General features: G+C 41.2%; 1 protein-coding gene across 2 annotated transcripts in view; it reads left to right on the top strand.

Moving 5' to 3' along the window:
- Positions 1-10,657, top strand: part of cdkal1 (CDK5 regulatory subunit associated protein 1-like 1) — a 168,219-nt gene extending 157,562 nt beyond the window's left edge. For both annotated transcript variants that reach the window (XM_028425708.1, XM_028425707.1), the window contains exon 15: positions 9,610-10,657. In XM_028425708.1, coding sequence (XP_028281509.1) covers positions 9,610-9,771 — 162 coding nt within the window. In that variant the 3' untranslated portion in view covers positions 9,772-10,657. The remainder of the gene's footprint in view (positions 1-9,609) is intronic.
- Positions 10,658-19,818: the final 9,161 nt, after the last annotated feature.

Genomic DNA, 19,818 nt, shown 5'->3' on the forward strand with positions numbered 1-19,818 from the left:
CACACACACACACACACCCACCCACCTACATACACACACAGACGGCCACACACAAAACCATGTTAATGTATCTGTTTCACTGCATGTTATTTTTCACTCTGACTAGCTGTAGCTTATAGCTCAGGACATGGAGCCACAGAGCAGAATATGATACACTTTCTAATTTCACACTCCATCAGCCTTTACTGCCAGACAGAGAGGGAGGGGAAGAAAGGAACAGACAGAGACGTGGAAGAAGGGAGGGGGGCATGGATGAAGAGGAAAGCAAGCAAAGAGAGAAATGGATAGCAGAGAATGAGATAAAAAGAAAGAAAGATGGAAGGTTTTACAGCAAACCAAGCGACACATCACTCAGCAATGAAAAGTTCAGCAGTGAGGACTGGACCTTGTAAAAGTAGTTGCCTCATAAAATCTGTGGCCCATCCAGCACACACACACACACACACACTTGCATTTATTTCCTCACACTTGTACTCTTTCAACAGATCTTACACAATATTCCAGGCCTTATTTTTGGGAGGATTGTTTTAACACATGGACTCTCGGGCACATTGTGTCACACTCATCATACTGTTATACACACTTCATTTCCTGATACCAGATACATCCAGTCCTAAGATCAAAATTGTTTTTTTATTTCCAGATAGAAAGCGTGTGAGATCACTATCTTCACTCCTGAAGATGATGACCTCACACATGATGAGCGTCCCTATTGATGTGTGTGTGAGCGATTATATAGCATTTCAACATGATGAGGTATACTTTGTGTTACCATTCCTTTGTGTAGGTTCGATGGAGTGATGGATATATAAGGATAAATTAGAGACAGACAATTTCAATGACAGATCATTGTAGGTTGTATCTTTCAAACATTCATTAATGCCTGTCCCTGCTCTCCACAGCAGATTGACTATTAACACTGTATTATATTAAGTCATCTCCAGTGATGCTGCAGATAATCTGCAGGCTGCGGCTCTTATGACCTGAATTCTCAAGTCTAAATGGCACTGAGTGGCACTTGAGCACAGTGTGATAACTGACCTAATGGCTTGGAAACTCAGCAGTATCTGCGAGCTGCACACAGATAGACTAATTGTAGAAGCCTCTGGTATATGCGAGGTCCTACTGTTCACTGTTAGTATTGAAGTGATAACATATTGATAAGTGTACATCATTTTCAATCATGATAGAGATTGTAGATGATATTTCACAGCTTTGAACTAAACGTATCTTTGCAGTAACGAACAAACATACATATGCCGTATTCACACAGCGAACTTATACAGATCTGAAGGCCATCTATTTTCTATGAGACTCTGCATGACTCCACCACACACTGAGCTGAATGCGTGTGTGAGATGAATGAGTGATTATGAAAACGCAGACACTCACCCCCATGTCTTGCAGCAGTGCTCTCTATAATTACGAAGTGCACAAGAAAAACAGAAGAATAAAGAACCAGGAGGAGAGACATTGTGTGATGAGGTGCATGATAACTGGGTAGGTGATGGAAGGACAGAGTCTTAGCTGCTTTGTTGCTTCATCTAAGATGCAGAGAAATTGAGGAAAAGAGAAAGTGGCAGATAAGTGGGTGATTGGAAAGGCAGAGGAGCCAACTAAGGTCTGTAATGTACATTTTTTCAAAAGAGGAACAAAGTAAGAGATCTATTATGTCAGAAATGGAGGCAGAGATGATTGCATACCAGCTAGCATCCTTACAGAAATGTGTGTGTGTGTGTGGGGGGGGGGGGGCTGAAACCAATGGTCAGATGGATGGATTTATAGGAGTGGAATATGAAAGCCTGCGTGGATGGCTGTGAATGAATGGACGTGAAGGTTGACAGATAGATGTGGAGGCATGGATTTGAAAAGTGATGGCTTAGATGGACACAGCTGATGGATGCGAAGTGATGCATGGATGTGTGAATAGATGGACAGGTATAGAAATTATGGATGGATGGATGGATGAGTAGTGAAGTGAGATTCATAATGATCTAATGACACACTGCTATTTATGCATGTCCTGGCCAAGAAGCAGATTGTATGAGGATAAAAAAAAATAGGTTTACATGAAAATAATCTAGTTAATGATTTTACAAAATGCTCATCCACCTTGATGTTTTTTAAAGCATGAAATTTACCTATGTTGACCTTGGTTTATTAAGCATTTTATTGCAGGGAAAGAAGAAGGTTTTAGGTTTTTATTGACACAGACGACATCTTCATTCTCCTTCTGTCTCCGCTTCTGTCAGCCCTTCATTCATAGAAACAGCACTTTCAGCAGAAGAGGAGGGACAGTAATGAGTCTTTTGGTGGGACACAATAGCAGCAAAAGCACTCAACAGCATGGTGGAGGAAAGAAAGTATCTTCCTAAGATGAAATTAAATGATAGAAGAGAGAAGGGGGGATGTGTTAGAGAGAGAGAGAGAGAGAGAGGGCAAAAAATGAAGCAAGAATGAAGGAGGGAGGGAGGGGAGAGACGGAGTGAGGTAGATGGAGAGAGGCAGCTTGGAGTGCCATCTAATAATCAGCTCTTTTCACAGCATATTTTCTCAAGAAGACCAAGAGAATAGGAGAGAGGGAAGGAAAAGACTGGGCTCCTTCCAGAGGAGAGCAAATTGACAGTTTGTATGAAAGACAGAATAGAAGAGGCGAGAGCAGGGAGAGGAAAGAATATGGGTGGAGAACAATGTCCGTCCATAACCACAAATTGACAGAATAACAAAAATGGAGAGGAGAGGAGAGGAATGGGCAAGTCTCTGCTACAGTATTACATTTACTAGTCTCTCTTTCTCTTGTACACACAGGCTGGTGTTTTGGGGTTTTCTAAGCTTTTTTAAGGTACCCTTTCTTTCTTTCTGTCTCCCTCCCTTCCTCCCTCCCTTCCTCCCTTCCTTCCTCCCTTCCTTGTTCTTCATTGGTTCTCTCTCCCCCCCAGTCACCAATGTGTGTCTAACTTACTTTGTGTAAATTGGTAGTAAAAGCAGCATGTGTGTGTGTAAAAACACATGCTCAGAGAATGTGGTCACTTTATATTTTTCTGGTTCAGAATGAGTGGGTGGGATTGCTTGTTCTTTGCATCATTATGCTTACTGTACCACAATGCAGATGCACACTAATGTTGTTCAATGGTAAAACAAAGCTTACACACACGCACTGATCCTTGTGTTTACACAGTTATATACACACACGTACACCACTGCTGTCCCCCACGGTGTGCCTGGCAGACTCCGGCTCGCCGCGGGCTGTATGAGACCCCCGTCTTATACACACACACACACACACACACACACACAATAATCACATGACAAGCATGCCTCACTCACAGGCATAAGGCTTGAATAAAAATCTCCATTTTTCTGCTCTGTTCACATATTGCTCCGTTTGACATGCAACTGTTATGGATTGTTGCTTTGATGTTGCGTTATGCTCACACATTGTCTGTATTGTCAGGAAAAGAACAGAAATCAAAGATCAGGCTGTCTTCTGTAGTTGAGATACAGTTAATCCTCTGAAATCTATTTTTAAACTTTTTATTTAAAATGTCAAAAGGTTTTTCCTTGGCCTTTGCATGGCTTTGTTTGCACTAGTAGCAAATAATTTGTTTTGCCTTCAAACAGCAGGCACAACTATTTTAAGCATCTCATTTAGTATGTCAGATTGTGTTACATGGCCTGCATTAAAAAAAAGTGTTATATATCAGTCAAATCTATTTTCAGTGAATGTGTCGAATTGAAGTATAAAACCTCGATTTGTGTTATTCATTTATTAAGTCAGAGGGCTTTAAACACCACTTGTGCTAGACTGTTTTTGAAGCTGGAAGATGTAAAAACAGAGTTTGGGTATTGAGTAATCTTTTGAAGGGCTAGTTTTTGTTTTTGGGCTTTGTCCTTTGTGGTGTATAAAAATAGCCTACTCCATTGTGGCCCCTTGTAAACAAACTCCTCAGAAAAAAATTCCTCAGCCATGGCTGTATTTTATTAAAGGTTTTGCCATCCTCTTAAACTCAACCATGTCTCCATGTTGTTTACGTATCTATTTTAACTGAGTTCTGTGCACCTTTAATATGTTTATGTTTATGTAAGATATGTACACTGACTGCACACACACCGGACACCCCTGTGTACGTATACATCATGTTCCCTTGGTTTTAGTTACTGTAACTGTAAACCTATTATATAGGGGCAGCCTGAACGTCTCTGCATGTGTGTTAAGAAGTCTTGTGTATCGGTGTATAGATGCAGTAAAGTTCAGCACTTACTGCACTGAATCCAACAAGATTTATTCAATAAGTGTCACAGACTTCTAATATTCATAGCAAGACCTTGAGAGCACACTGGTAGTAGTAGTTGTTTGGGGCTTATTAATTCTTTTGAGATCAGAATGTGTGTGTTTTGTTTAGTCAATACATCGTCTGTGTTTAATGGAGGCAGCAGCTGAAGCCAGGCATTAGTTAAACACAAGGAAACACCACATTACAAAAGTGAGCAAACTCTTACATCTACCACAGAAGATGCTTCACATTTTGTGATTGTCCTTCAATGATGTCAAATACAGGCAGTGTTGTGTTTATTGCTTCTCTTGATTTGGCTGTAATTTTATACTTTGTGGCATAGTGGGTGACAGTTGATCCTTGCACCGCTGCAGATAATCTACTAGTATACTGGGGTCTGTGGGCTTGTTTCATAGACAGCTTCAAGAGGCCTCTCCTGGAACTGCAGTTTTGTCGTCCCTGTCTGGATGTGCTTCCACATGTACTCGATGAAACAGACATTGTGTATATATACACGTGTAATGTGCCAATATGTTTGGATTCAGATGTTTTGTAGCTTTGTGTGTGTGCGCAGTGACGACAGGTCAACCTGCACACTTTGGCAGGTGAGGGGAGGGAAGAAGATTGTGATGAAAGATGAGAAAGACAGACGGAGAACATGACTCATTTTTCTACCAACTACAAGATGTATCATAAAAATTATTTGTAATAACTCTCTCTCTCTCTCTCTCTCGCTCTCTCTCTGCTGTCCCTCTCTTATGTTGTAAATACAGCTGCAGCATACTGTGATTGTCAGCATGGCTTTGTTGAATCACCCGTGACTAAGAAGCCTGTTATAGTATCTGTTTACACATGCACGCACACACGCAGAGGCACGCTACTCCCATGGTCTGCGTGTGTCAAGAGTGACACTGACAGCTGGTGTGGATCATGTGAGAAATGTGACCACTGTGCATTGTGCTTCCTGGCTCTTGTCTTGCATTGTATTGAGCCACACTGTGTAGTTGTGTATTGGTGAAACTGCACCAGGCGCCCAGGCAGATTTTTTTATTATTTTTTTTAAAGGTACATATTTTGAATTGTACCTTATGTTTTTTTTAAGACACAGAAAGATATTTGAGAGGCTTAGACCTTGAGGGAAAAGTGTCTAGCTGTGCTAGCCAGTCTGTACCCCTGGTGTAGTGTTAGATGATTTTCAGGAGGATTATTTTGCCCTCTTCTACCGCTGTGAGCAGAAAGACAGACATTATCCACCACAGGTCTACACATGTACACACACACACACTCACTCTTACAAATGCCAGCTCTCTTTTTCACACACATATGCACAAACTCAGCATGCCAACTAGCAGGTGGTGAACTATCACTGAAAGCCACATCTCTCGTTGTTTTGCCTGCTCTCTTTCTTCCTCTTCTTTTTCTACAAAGTTTTTTTTTTCCCCTCTGCTCTCTCTTTTCCTCCCGTCTCCCGCTGTGCTGACACGCACCTACTGGCACTTGGATTTTCACTTATCCTCCCTACTAGTAATAGATTTTAGACTGTACCATTCAGTCTCTCTCCTGGCACCCTGTTGTTAAAAGACACCTGCAGAGAGACAGATAAATAGAAGCACAGAGGAGAAGGTAGTGTACTTGGCCTGTCAGCACATAGTTTTTTTTCTGTTTCATTAGTCTCTGTTAGTGCACAGTTCCCTTTGTCACAGTACTGTTAAATATTCACCACAGTCCTTCTCTTTTTGGAAAGCAAGAGGAAAATAACCATGTGACCTCACGGAAGAGAACTCTAGAAACATTTATGTCTGTTTTCAATGGGGAAGTGAGGATAGTAATCACATTTTTCACACCAGTGACTGTAGTTTTGTAGTATTTGACACTGTTTCTCAAGTGGCAACTTGAGGTCATAACTCTAAAGTCAAGAGTCAATCCTCATTTGTGAGAGTTCACCAGCGGAATAACCTGAATCCTAATCTTTTCCTATACCTCAAACAGCAAGTTTAAAGAAAGTCCTTGTTGTTTTGAGACACATAGTTTGTTGTTAAAGTTTTATTGTTTGAATTGATCACCAAAATTCATTATGATTTGCAGTTTTATAGCAAAGAGCCTCAGTTCTGTCTGCTTTAACTTGTCATGCTCACTGCTGTACCAGAAAGCACCCTTATTGTTTTTTTCAGACACCTTTCACAACAAAGCAGCATATCAGTTTTTGCCATTAGGGAGTCTAAGCGATGAGCCCAACATTAAGCAAATGTTGATGTGTCAGCCAGACTTCTGTTACCAATTCTCCCTCCAACCATTGTCTGAAGTAACTGTATGTGACTTATGGATGCATCACGTAGGCGTTGCCGGTCACAGTATCCATCCCTCATTGTGTGGCGTAACAGAGGAACCCATTCACAACAATGTGCTGAGGCGAGGAGTGGGTGGCGAGGTAGCATTCACAACCGTCAGGAGAGTACAGGGGAGCCGGAGTAACGTGGAGGATAGAGAGGCAGGGGGACAGACGCTGTGCAGCTGCTCCTCCACGCAGCCATGTGCGTGCAACACGTGTAGGTGTGCACTGACACTTACATACGGACACATACTGTACATACAGTACAGGTCAGTCTGTCACAAAGTATGGCAGGCACCCATTCAAATTCCAGCTCAAGATAAGTACTTTTTATGATGTTGTCTAAGCATTACTGTTACCAAGAAAGATGAAAGAAAAGTAGAAAGGCCTGATTTTGTGTAGGAAGGTTTGAATGCAGGTAAGTCTGATAAACAAAGTAACTTGAGTGGGAGTGTGAGAATAAGAGAGGGGAGAAGAGACATAATAAGTCAATAAACCGATGGTAAATATCAAAGGCAAACCTCCCACAGTTCCCTATAGTAAGCTTGATTAAAGGTTATTCTAGAAATTCAAATCAATTGTTTAACATCATCCTGCATAATTTACCTCTGCGATGATAAGGCATTTTACGAAACCGACAGGAGCACAGGAACCAACTCAAGGTCATCCAGATCGATCTCCGCTCCACTCAGAGAGGTCGACAAGCGTCGGCTCTCTCGTCCAATTTGTTTTATGCTCAAATTAAAAGGACCAGATCTTGCGCAGGATTATTTATTTACTTACCAATCAATTGGTTGGGCTTCAAAAAAATGCACCTCAGGTCTCATACACTCGTACACTAAATGATAAAACTAAATAAATGTGTAATCAAACAGAATGATGATCAATGAGGCTGGTTGGAGGCCAGGGAGAAATCTGACTGGTGATCAATATTCAGGGTTACCAACTGAATTCTATTAACACTGTGAGCAAACGGGGGAAAGGGCCAGCTTATTTCTGATGTTCAATCAAAACTGCTTGAAGTTTAGTTTTTATGTGTTCATGGGCGTTGATTTGTTTGTTAAACAGGTGATTGAAATGAATGTGTTGACGCAACCTTTTGGAGAATCTGTCTGTCAGACATGATCATTACAGATGTGAGGTTGCTTATAATGTTTCAACATTACCTAACTGTCTGATGGAGGGTATAGGCCATCAACCAGCACAACTCCTTTTGTATTTGGACTACTTGTGTATCATCTCGTTAAAAAAACATCCTTTTGTGTATGAAAGTTATCACTTATTTCCTTCACCTTTTTAGTATAAGGTGCATTTAAATGTGAAGTCCCAGAGTTAATGCGGAATTATCAATAAAAGAAATCAAATACTGTTATGGACCATGAACATAGGTTTTCTCCTTTGAAACCTCATTTTTCTATTACAACCATCAAGGCCATCAAAAGTCAGTTTGAAAGGAATATTTCTGACAGAAATCATAATAAAACGTATACTTTAAAGTGCCATGTTATTCTCAAAACCACCAAGGCCAGTGCAGGCACTGTGCTGCTCTTCTGTCTTACTCAAAGTTAGAGCAAGTGATTTCAGATTATTTATCAATTAAGTGCCACGTCCTTTGTTCGCTGTAGTAGGTTTGTCCTCTTTGCCCTGCTGCCTTCATGTAAAACTCCCCTCGAGGATACATCATCAATGCAACTCAAAAGATTTCTATATAAACATGCCAAACCTCTAAAATCATCATTTCTTTATGTGCAAACCTTCAGCTGAGGGAGTTGTTTCAGTGTTCTTACAGGAGGTAGATTTATGTAAAGCGCGACTGTAATACAATCCCAGTCTATGCTAATGTGAGACTGTAGAATACCCTTTATGTTGTCATGTCTCTCTCCCAGCGTTCCCCACTTTTATCACAGAGCACCTTCTCAACATCGGCTTGATTCAATAGACAGCACTCTGCAATAATTGGATCACTACGAAACTGCATTAACTGCTCACACAGAGATAATAGCTTCATAATTGAAATGCACTCATTTGCATTGCATTTAAAATTCAGTTTGTTATTGTCTTACTTTCCAAATGAAAATAAGTCATAAATAGGCTACATGGCAGATTGAGGGAGGCAGATGGTTAAAGTTTATGGAACAAAGTGCAGCAAGCAAGCAAAGGGAAAAGATAAACTCACTTTTACTCTCTTGAATTTTTAACAATTTGACTGTATGGATCCTAATGGATGTATTCATAAATGTACATAATGATCAACAGCAATGACCCATGAAGGGCTTTAACATTGCTCCTTATGTAAAAATGGCTGTTTTATTAAGATGAGAGTAAATTATGATTTGGCTGATTGATGCAGTAAAATTAAGCATATTTATTTGAACAAACAGAATCTGGGTTCTTTGCTGCTTCTCATCCTGACAGTTCTCCTGCTCTCAGCATCGCTGTTTCCCCATCTTTCACTGTCACCCCTCTGCAGTGGTGGGTGTCTTTCTAATGGTCCAACACATTAAGAATGAAGAGAGCACTCTGATTAGAGACATGTGATGTGTTGGATTGCTCCGCTGTCAAGACTTGCTGTTTGATTTGTGACCGTGACCGGTTGATTTAATCTGAAGATGATTGCGTAATTAGGAATTATGAAGATGATCCACTATGAGTTGCAATGATCTGTGTTCACAAGGGTGTTTGAGTAAATTGGTGCTTTTTAATGTGTGTTTAGGAGTTTGTAGATATCTGAGGAATGTTGTAAAATTCTTATATTTATTTATTTTTAAGTGTTGTTTCCTAGTTCACACCAGTGTTTTCCTAATGAGCAGGTAGACCGCAGCAGTGTGGAAAGCCCATACCAGCATGTACTCTTGATTACTGTAATCTTCATTTCTCTGAAGAGGAGGGTGCCCAGAACTTTTATTGAAGCATGATGATGAGAATAAATGAATCTTACAAACCTCTGCCTCTCCTGACTTGAGTTGAATGTGTACATCTTTTTTATTTTGTCTTCCCCAACTACAGGAACATGCGGTCAACGGCGTCCAAGGTTCTGCATCCGTGCCTTCATCTAGCACTTTCCTGGTTGGCTCCTACAGTCTGGACAGGGAAATGATGAAGACGATTGGGATTGGGCTCGCTCTGGCAGCGGCCATCTTGGCCTTTATTGTAGAGAAATTGTACTGATTATATAATCTGTCACTGCACAGCAAACCGAACGAACGAACAGGCAATGACAGGCTGTCTTTACAGAACAGTCTCAACAATATTCTTTGCTACTGTTTTGTTATTGAAATAAGACTTTATTTTTATTGCAGATTATTTTAGGAAAATGTTATAATCCCAAAATTGTCAACAGACCAGTTAATAGGTGTTTTAAAACTGGTTTTGGAAGCTGCTTTACAGGACATCATGATCGCCTACACCAGTGGAGTCTGTCTTAGGATGATCAAAGTTTCACTGCTGTGCTTAGTTTGTCATTTTATAAAGTGGATGGAAGCGATAATGTATAATACTCTGATTCAGTATTTATTTTTTGAACAGGAGATCTGGACGGTGTATTTTCAGAGCTACATAATGTCGTTTATGTTGCTATAACATTTCAATCTGGTCATATAAGTCTTACATAGTGCAGCCATGTGGACTCCTCTGACCACTGACTTTTCCTTTGGCACCACATACACAGAGTGAGTTTGTTTTATTTGTATGTGATGTCCAACATAAATAGTTGACCCATATTTTCTCACCTGTCAAGCTGACGTCCTGTGAGATTTATTTCCCAAGGTACACTGCTTCCTTTTTCCAACTCTTCTCTGAAAAAGAAATCACTTCTACTTTATAATTCTTTTTCACTCGTGGATTAGCTAAATCTCCATGAGACAAGTCCTTTGTTATGGGACACTAGCACAAATCTCACAGGCAGACGTTTAAGAAGTGGGTGAGAGTTGTTTTGCCCTGTAATACAACAGCCGTTTGGTTCATATGTATAACTTTTAGACATTTTTTTTATCGCTGTAACCATCATGAACACTTCAATAAAGGACAAAGTCTATTTGTGATGTGTGAAACTGCCCACGTCTTGATTGGTTCATTGAATTTTGTGATTGCTCGGTTTGTGTTATGCATACAGCCTGCTTGTGTTGCTCTCTAATGTCGCTTTTTTTTTTGACCCAACCCAAGCCCTAAAATCTCAGACAGTTAATAATGCACATCCCAGTTTGTGTCTCGCTGCACAGGCACATGTGTCTCACAGTGCGCCTGCATTTTTATGTGTATGCCCTGCGTGTATTCCTAGTTACAAGTGTCTTGTTTGTGAGCTTGTTTCTGTGTCGTGTGTGTGTGTGTGTGCGCATGCCTGTGCTGTCTGATGTAGTGTCTGTAGGTTCTTCCAATGCCTAATTTAGCAGAATGTCAGCCTGTGTGTGTGTGTGGAGTGACAGGACTCATCACTCTCTCACTCAGAAAGCCCTCTCTTGTTGGATATGCCACTGTTTGTAGCCTACATACAAAGTAGCTTTGTATTATCTAAGTAAATGATGCATGTCACACATTTTGTAGACACACACATAACTTGCATGCACCTTTTTTGTCTTAGGTGATGCATCACACACACACACAGCACAGTGCAGCTTTGTTGTGTATGGGCAAATGATACATGTCAAGAAAACCTGCACACAAGCACAGGCGCCAAAACCTTATATTACTCGATCAAATGATGCATGTCGTACACACACACACACAGGCTTTGTATTATGTGATCAAATGATGCGTGTTGCTATGAAGCTTGTTACATCCATCCAGCAGTGCCCTATATTATTCTGCAGCCGTCCATACTGTGCGACAGTTCTTTTGATGCTTTGTAAGCACATTTCCTCCCGGTGTGTGTGTGTATGTGTCAGTTACACTGCATTGTTCTCCAATGAAATATGGATACAACGACACCCTTTATGTTTGGGAGATCATCACTTACCATGAAATATTAAGGTGGGAACCATCGAAAGAAGATCATTATTCACTTGGCATCATTCACTTCAGTTGTTTCTAATAAAAGCAAGAGTTTCGGAATTCTTGTCTTAGTCACAGCTGTTGTCAATTTGTCATGTGCGCAGTGACGCGCTTTTGATGTGAAACGGAGAAACTTTTAGACATGAGACAAATGCAAGGGAGGATGAACATTAAGACACTTCCCTGTGTCATCTCTCATCCGTTGTGTCATGTCATTACAGTGATTTAAGTGCTTTAAATTCCAAATTGCATAACGGTGCAGGTTATGTTATTCAAAGCAGGGTGTGACTGTTTTGAGTGTAGTGTTTTCAAGCACTAAATCTGGATATTGGGTTTTTTTTTCCATCTTATCTTGGCTAAATGAAGGTTCTTCATAAATCTGAGGAAGAGGAAGGTGGCAGTCAACCTGTTCCTAAGCTTGACTGCTTTACCAATATGACTGTAACAGGAAGCAAAGATATCTCACCGCATTTTCAGCTGCATGAACGTGTGAGGCAGTGTTTTCATGCTGCTACACAGTGTGTCGTCTCTGCACAGGCCAAATTGTTGTGTCTGACAGTGAATACAAAGACAGCCTGTTTGGCCGTCTTTGTAATAGTGGATGCTCTGTGTTTATTTAGGTGTATCTGTGTTAGGCCTATATTGCAAGAGCGGAAGGATGAGCCCATAAAATATTTCTTTTATTTTGTGATAATGGTAGCCGGTGCCTGCAGGTTTCTCTGTTGCTTGAGGATGTCTGGTTTTCTAAACAGCAGTCCTCTGCTCAGCTGGTGTATTTGAGAAAAATATGTCAGGCAGTCTATACATAATGTCTATTTGTTGCAGAGGCAGGTATTTTATGCAGAGCACCCTTTGAACTCTGCACAATCACTTCAAAGATTACCAGAATCCACCATCTAAAGAGACCACTGCAGTCCTCTTACATGCTCTTAGTTTGGACCAAAAAATCTGATCCATCACTATATATGCTCTATGACACTGAACTGGTTGTCCCTCCATATTTGGCTGACAAATATTAGTTTGAACTGAAGCGCTTTGGTCTACAAATGCTGGTGTGTATAAAAAAAGGGCATTAAAAATGCAATTTCCTTCTGAATTTCATCAGAAAATATTGACGTGTGCATCATGATGCAGTGTAATGTTGCATCAGCTGTTAACTTTAGCTGCCCTGAGGAGCTGCAGTCATTTTTGCTTGTGTCAAGACAGTGAGGTACAGTTGACACCGCAAAACTGAAGCTGTTTTAGAGCTTTTGATAATATTTGTTTTTTTTTTTAACCATAAATTCACTTTAATTGTTATTTGGAAGTCCACCTTTCAAGCTTTAGATAGCATGTGTCCACACAGTAGAAACTGAAGGGGGGGGGGGAGGATGAAGAAATTCACGTGTAAGCCTCAGAGCGCATCATGCTCATTCAGGTTCCTACAAAATCACTTTTTTGGGGCTATGTTGTAGTCAGATATTTGTGTGTATGTAGACTGCAAGATGTATAGAAGGATCCCTAGCTGATGAACTTTTTTTGAACATCAGTGTAAATGTGTTATCAAATATACACTAAATACACCTTGATGCCAACAAATCACATACTCGAAGGATCTTGACATTACGAGCTCACTGCGAGCTGACAGATTCTCATTAGCCACCATCTCAGGCGGTGACCTTTTCATTTCTGCATAACGAATTAAATTCCTCACCGGCTTCTGCCTCCACCACCAAGGCAGAAGATGTTCCTGTACGTCCTGCATGAGTGTTTATCTGAATGTGATTAATTGGGATCTTGAGCATCAGAAATCTGGCGGGTCAACGTATGGAAGCAGCAGTGAGTTTCTTTCTTTCAGGCTTCAGTTGATAATGTCGCCTGTTAATGCAATCAGTGAAAGTATGGAGAGAAAAATCTGACCGTGTAGATGTTTATCAGGTTAAACACAATTTAGCTCAGTCGGTTTTACATACTGGCAGTCAGAATGTCTCAGAATGCTTTCATCCAACATATATTTATTTTTATTTATTTTGTGTGTGTGTCTGGAGGGGAGGAGATCTGCTCAGCCTGAGGGCACACTGAGCAGTGACTGACATATAACTGAGCCCTGGCAGAAACAATAATGTGCACCGCAACAATAATGTGAAATAATAGTGTGTGTGTGTGTGTGTGTGTGTGTGTGTGTGTGTGTGATACTGCCCTAATTTGCAGCTGCCACTCTGACTCTACTTAAGTTTGAAGAAATGGAGAAACAAGGACAGAAATCCTTCCCTTCCATTACCGGAGTGACCGTTTGCCCTTGGTGTGAACATCAGCATACAGTATATGAAAAACATTGTGTGCACAGTATGGCACACTCTTCACAACTTCAACCTTATGGAGTATCTGTAATGAGGTGATTTGTGTTAAATGGCAGAGAAACCTTCCTGTTAAACTGACAGCAGGAAGTTTCAGTGCCAGTAAACACACACTGCTGTAACACTCCATAACATTCAGACTATGAATGATGAATGAAGTCTTGTGATTGTGAATGGAAACATTGCCACAAATGTATCTCCCACCTAAAATTCATAAAACAAGACTGCCTTCTAATTTCGTACCCAGCTGCAATTGCCAGATGCAAATGCAAGCCCGCGTGGGCGTGACCAATTAATTTTTGCAATTTTGGTGACCAACATGCTTTGTTGCTTTCTTCACATTTTCACCTACCACCCTTGCCTCTCCTTTGTCACACTCTGCTTTTCCATTTATAAGCTGAGGTCTGTTCGTTGTGTGCTAAGCACCTCAGCGCCTTCTGGAACAGAGGGGGAAACTGTCTTGGCAAGCATATCCATTCCTAATCATATGTGCTCTGTGTATGTGTGTGTGTGTCTTCATGCCAGCTTCGTCCAAGCATTTAGTTTGGTGGCCCTTGTGTCTGCATTCAGTGACTGCTGCTTTTTTATCTGCACACACAGCACAAACACACACACACACACACACACACACAACTTCATTGTCGTTGCAAAGCAAACTGGGAATTCACAGCCTGCCATCTGAGAGAGAGCTTGGCTCTATTGAGTGTCTTGGTGGCTTGCCAGTTGTGTTTTAGTGCATTTTCTTTGTGTGTACATACATCTTTGACTTTGAACGGTTATAAGGATGTTTGTAATCACCAGTGGGACGAGAGACCAAAGTCAATATTTTAGCTCCACAGCAGCATTGTTCTTGAAAGCACTTTAATAAGCACACAGAGACACAGCAGCTCTGGTTTATTACTCGGTGCTAAAAGCTGTTATTAGTTTGAAGATGTTTTTAATGTCTTCTGACGCAGTGCTTTTGTATTGTTTACATAAAATATATACTCATATATATATAGTATAAGCTATATACTCATATATATATATATATATATATATATATATATATAGTTTTCATAGTTACACACAAAAGAGACACACAGAGAGACACTATCTTGCGATCTAATGGCTGTTTTGCTTTTTGCTAATGTTTGATTAGAGTGCATCAGACGGCATCCAAGAAACTTTTAATGATGTTGTCATGGAAATAACTGTATGTTGCCTTCTGAGGGCTGGTTTGTTGCCATGGCGAACACTTCCTGTGGCGTTGTCCACATGTGAAACTATGCTTTTTTAAATAACAGTATAATAGCAACCTTCTCATATATACACTCAACAAAAATATAAACGCAACACTTTTGTTTTTGCTCCCATGTTTCATGAGATGGACTTGAAGATCTAAACTTCATTCCAGATACACAATATTACCATTCCTCTCAAACATTGTTCACAAATCTGTCTAAATGTGTGATAGTGAGCACTTCTGCTTTGCTGAGATAATCCATCCCACCTCACAGGTGTGCCACATCAAGATGCTGATCTGACATCATGATTAGTGCACAGGTGTACCTCAAACTGCCCACAATAAAAGGCCACCCTGAAATGTGCAGTTTTGTCTCACAGCAAAATGCCACAGATGCCACAAGCATTGAGGGAGCGTGCAATTGGCATGCTGACAGCAGGAATGTCAACCAGATCTGTTGCTCGTGCATTGAATGTTCATTTCTCCACCATAAGCCGTCTCCAAAGGCGTTTCAGAGAATATGGCAGTACATCCAACCGGCCTCACAACCGCAGACCACGAGTAACCACACCAGCCCAGGACCTCCACATCCAGCAGGTTCACCTCCGAGATCGTCTGAGACCAGCCACTCAGACAGCTGCTGAAACAATTGGTTTGCATAACCAAACAATTTCTGCACAAACTGTCAGAAACCGTCTCAGGGAAGCTCAACTGCATGCTCGTCATCCTCATCGGGGTCTTAACCTGACTCCAGATCGTCGCCGTAACAGACTTGAGTGGGCAAATGCTCACATTCGATGGCGTCTAGCACGTTGGAGAGGTGTTCTCTTCACGGATGAATCTCGGTTTACATTGTTCAGGGCAGATGGCAGACAGCGTGTGTGGCGTCGTGTGGGTGAGCGCTTTGCTGATGTCAATGTTGTGGATCGAGTGGCCCATGGTGGTGGTGGGGTCATGGTATGGGCAGGCATCTGTTATGGACGAAGAACACAGGTGCATTTTATTGATGGCATTTTGAATGCACAGAGATACCGTGATGAGATCCTGAGGCCCATTGTTGTGCCATACATCCATGAACATCACCTCATGTTTCAGCAAGATAATGCACGGCCCCATGTTGCAAGGATCTGTACACAATTCTTGGAAGCTGAAAATGTCCCAGTTCTTGCATGGCCAGCATACTCACCGGACATGTCACCCATTGAACATGTTTGGGATGTGCTTGACCGGCGTATACGACAGCGTGCACCAGTTCCCACTAATATCCAGCAACTTCGCACAGCCATTGAAGAGGAGTGGACCAACATTCCACAGGCCACAATAGACAATCTGATAAACTCTATGCAAAGAAGATGTGTTGCACTGCATGAGGCAAATGGTGGTCACACCAGATACTGACTGGTTCTGAGTCCCCAGACCGCCAATAAAGCAGAAACAAAATGCACATTTCAGGGTGGCCTTTTATTGTGGGCAGTTTGAGGTACACCTGTGCACTAATCATGATGTCAGATCAGCATCTTGATGTGGCACACCTGTGAGGTGGGATGGATTATCTCAGCAAAGCAGAAGTGCTCACTATCACACATTTAGACAGATTTGTGAACAATGCTTGAGAGGAATGGTAATATTGTGTATCTGGAATGAAGTTTAGATCTTCAAGTCCATCTCATGAAACATGGGAGCAAAAACAAAAGTGTTGCGTTTATATTTTTGTTGAGTGTATGTAAGAGATAAGCAGGAAGTGTGCAATGATTTTTTTAATGGTCTGAATACATAATATACAGCCTAATATATAACAGGAAGAGAAAAAAATCTTACATGTAGTTCAGCAGTTTAACACATCAAAGTAGAAATAGCCGAGGACATGACCTTATCTGCCCTGTCATGAGCATGTGAGGAGGTCATTATGTAAAAAAAAGAAAAGAAAAAAGAGCCATAAAAATACCATACCATAAAAATAAAGACAGAGAACAAGAGCCCTTACAAATAGTAACCGGTACTAATTGACTTCAAACATTATGCAATGAATGAGTCGAGTGTTACTGACTTGCACCGTGTCTTAATTTGACTTCAACAGCACATTATTTCCTTCTTAGCTGTTCTCTGTATGAACGCTCTGTGCTGTAGATAACCGTACTGCTCTGTGGACAACCTAAAATAGTTTTTAAGATGAAAATTGTTCCAATAGATTATATGAGTTGTTAGATTTAACAACTCTAGAAAATTGTCTTTTTTCTTGTTCTTTTGTTTTGTAGAAACTATATAAGAAAAATCACTTCACAATCATTTGCTAGAGCACTAGATGCACAATGTACTTCTGCAAGGAGGATTATCTTTTTGTTTTTTTTTATTTAAAACTTAAGTAGTGTCACAACTAAACAGGGCTGTGGCTGCCTTGACTCACCCGTAGATTCACTTTTTGGTTTGGATTCGGTATAAGAGCCAGCAGTCATGGCTCAGCCTTTCTGAGTTACCGAGTGAGGCCTTTGACAGCAGAGTGAGTCGTGTCTCAGGTGTGTGGAGCACTGTCTGTCACCCACACTGCAGCCTGACGTCTCTCTCAAGAACATCCAACAGTGATTCTCCCACCATGAGGAGTCAAGTGAAGCTGTTCTCACACATGTGCTGCCGCCTTGAACTTTTATAGATGTCTCCTGAAGGAGCTGTATAAATGTCCAAATCAGTCAGACTAGACTTTAAACAGACTTTATTCCTCCAGCCCTCCTAATGCTTGAAGCCCATGTAATGTCAGAGTGAGACCATGTGTGAATGAGCAGGTCACTGTCCAGAGAATTCACAGTAAGTAGTGATGTTTCTATCAGCTAACTGGCATGAAATTCAGAAGAATGTGAACACTGGAGATGGAGGAACTACAGACACCAACAGAACCTGCATTAATGAAAAGATTCAGGAGCCTGTGTCAGTATGTGGTAAAAGTAGTTGTATATTTACATGCTAAGCAGTGGCTCTTTTCCCATTTTCGGATTAGATAGGGAGTTGGGCAGACTCCAGTACTGTCAAGGAATGGGTGGCATGTCTCCAAACTCATGTACAGACATTTGGACATATACATTATTATTATATATTACATATGCCTCTATGTTCTATGTTCTGGTAGCATAAACGTATCCATGTGTTGTATCTGGCACGTTGTTTTATCAACCAAATTTGGCGTTTGTTGTGAGGATGTGTTCTCACTTCGACCCCATTCACACGGGAAATCAATCAGGCTAGGGCAGGTTTCAGGCTGTATCCAGATATATCCGGATAGATATCGATCTGCCTCTAAGAGGTGGATCTAGCCAGAATGGCTCAAATGTGCCTAGCAAATCCCACTAGCGACGTGATACTTCCTGCACACGGGGACAGTGTCCTGGTCGTGTACAAAAGCTGTATGTAAACAACCGTTGAACTACAAAAGCTTTGCCTTGAGTTTATTTTCGACAGGGCTACAAAGGAATGAACTGCCTTTTGAACCGAAAAAAATGAGCGAACGAGCGACACAGGACAAAAAAGCGCACGATACATGCGCACATGCATACCGCGGCCTTAACGGACTCTGTATATCACGAGGCGCCACCTAGTGGTTTGGAAGACAAAAACAAGCCGGATTGAGCCAGATTGAGCCGGATTGAGCCAGATTGAGCGCGGACACGCATGTGTGAAAATAGTAATAGTACAAAAATCTGAATTATGGTTTGTAATATGAATGTAGCTGAAGTGTCTTAACACAGGAGGTAGTGAGCTTTGTCCATCTTTTGGACAAAGCAAATGACCCTAAGATGAAGTTTATATTATGATGGGAAAGGGAATCAAGTTTCCATACACCATGAGTCAGTTGTGGGATGGTCAAGAGGGCGACAACCCAAACTAAACTTTAGGTGTCGTCACTTTTTTTAACTATTTTCCCCGCCTGCCTCCTCCACTTTATAAATTTTTTTTTTTTTACCCACTATCGTGTCTCTTTCACTCATCTGAGTATTCCTCATATTGTCAGGCAGGTATGCACTGAGAGCTCACCCCCTCCCCCAGCTCCTCCCCTCACAACACAGCAATTCACACAAACTGTGCACACGTATCCAGAGTACGTTTAAGCCCTGATAAGAGGGAGCTGTTATTTAATAGACACCTCTTCACCTCAGAGTGCGTGTGAGTGAGAGCTGTGACAGGTTAGAAATGACTTAATATCACAACTAATTACACACACATGCAAGCCTTTCATGCCTGTTTTGCCTTCTGCTTTGAACGGTTTCTTCTTATTTTTTTTTCCCCGAGCTGAACATAGCTTCTGCTGACAGTCTGCAAGGCAGGCGGTCTCTCCTTTCACGCTGCAAAACAACAATCACAGGTAGAGAGTTGAGAAGTCATTCGCAGGGCAGCCTCGCAGCGACAGGAGTCAGAAATAAAAAAACGAACAAAAGAAAAGAAATAATAACAGCATCTGAGCGCCTTTAAGACATTTTCATCACATGTTTGTGTGATGGGGGGGTTTTAACCCTGCGCTATTTTTTTTATTACTCTCTCATTGTCTTCTCTCTCTCTCTCTCTCTCTCCTTCATTTCCTCTTCACTTTCTTCCTCTTTTCCTCTCTTCCTCTCCTGGCCGCCCTCCTTCTGTCATTGACAGCTCCAGTTAATTTAATGTCAGCTCTGCCAGCTCGCCTCATCA

Source organism: Parambassis ranga, chromosome 16 (genome assembly GCF_900634625.1).
Source record: "Parambassis ranga chromosome 16, fParRan2.1, whole genome shotgun sequence".
Classification (NCBI taxonomy): Eukaryota; Metazoa; Chordata; class Actinopteri; family Ambassidae; genus Parambassis; species Parambassis ranga.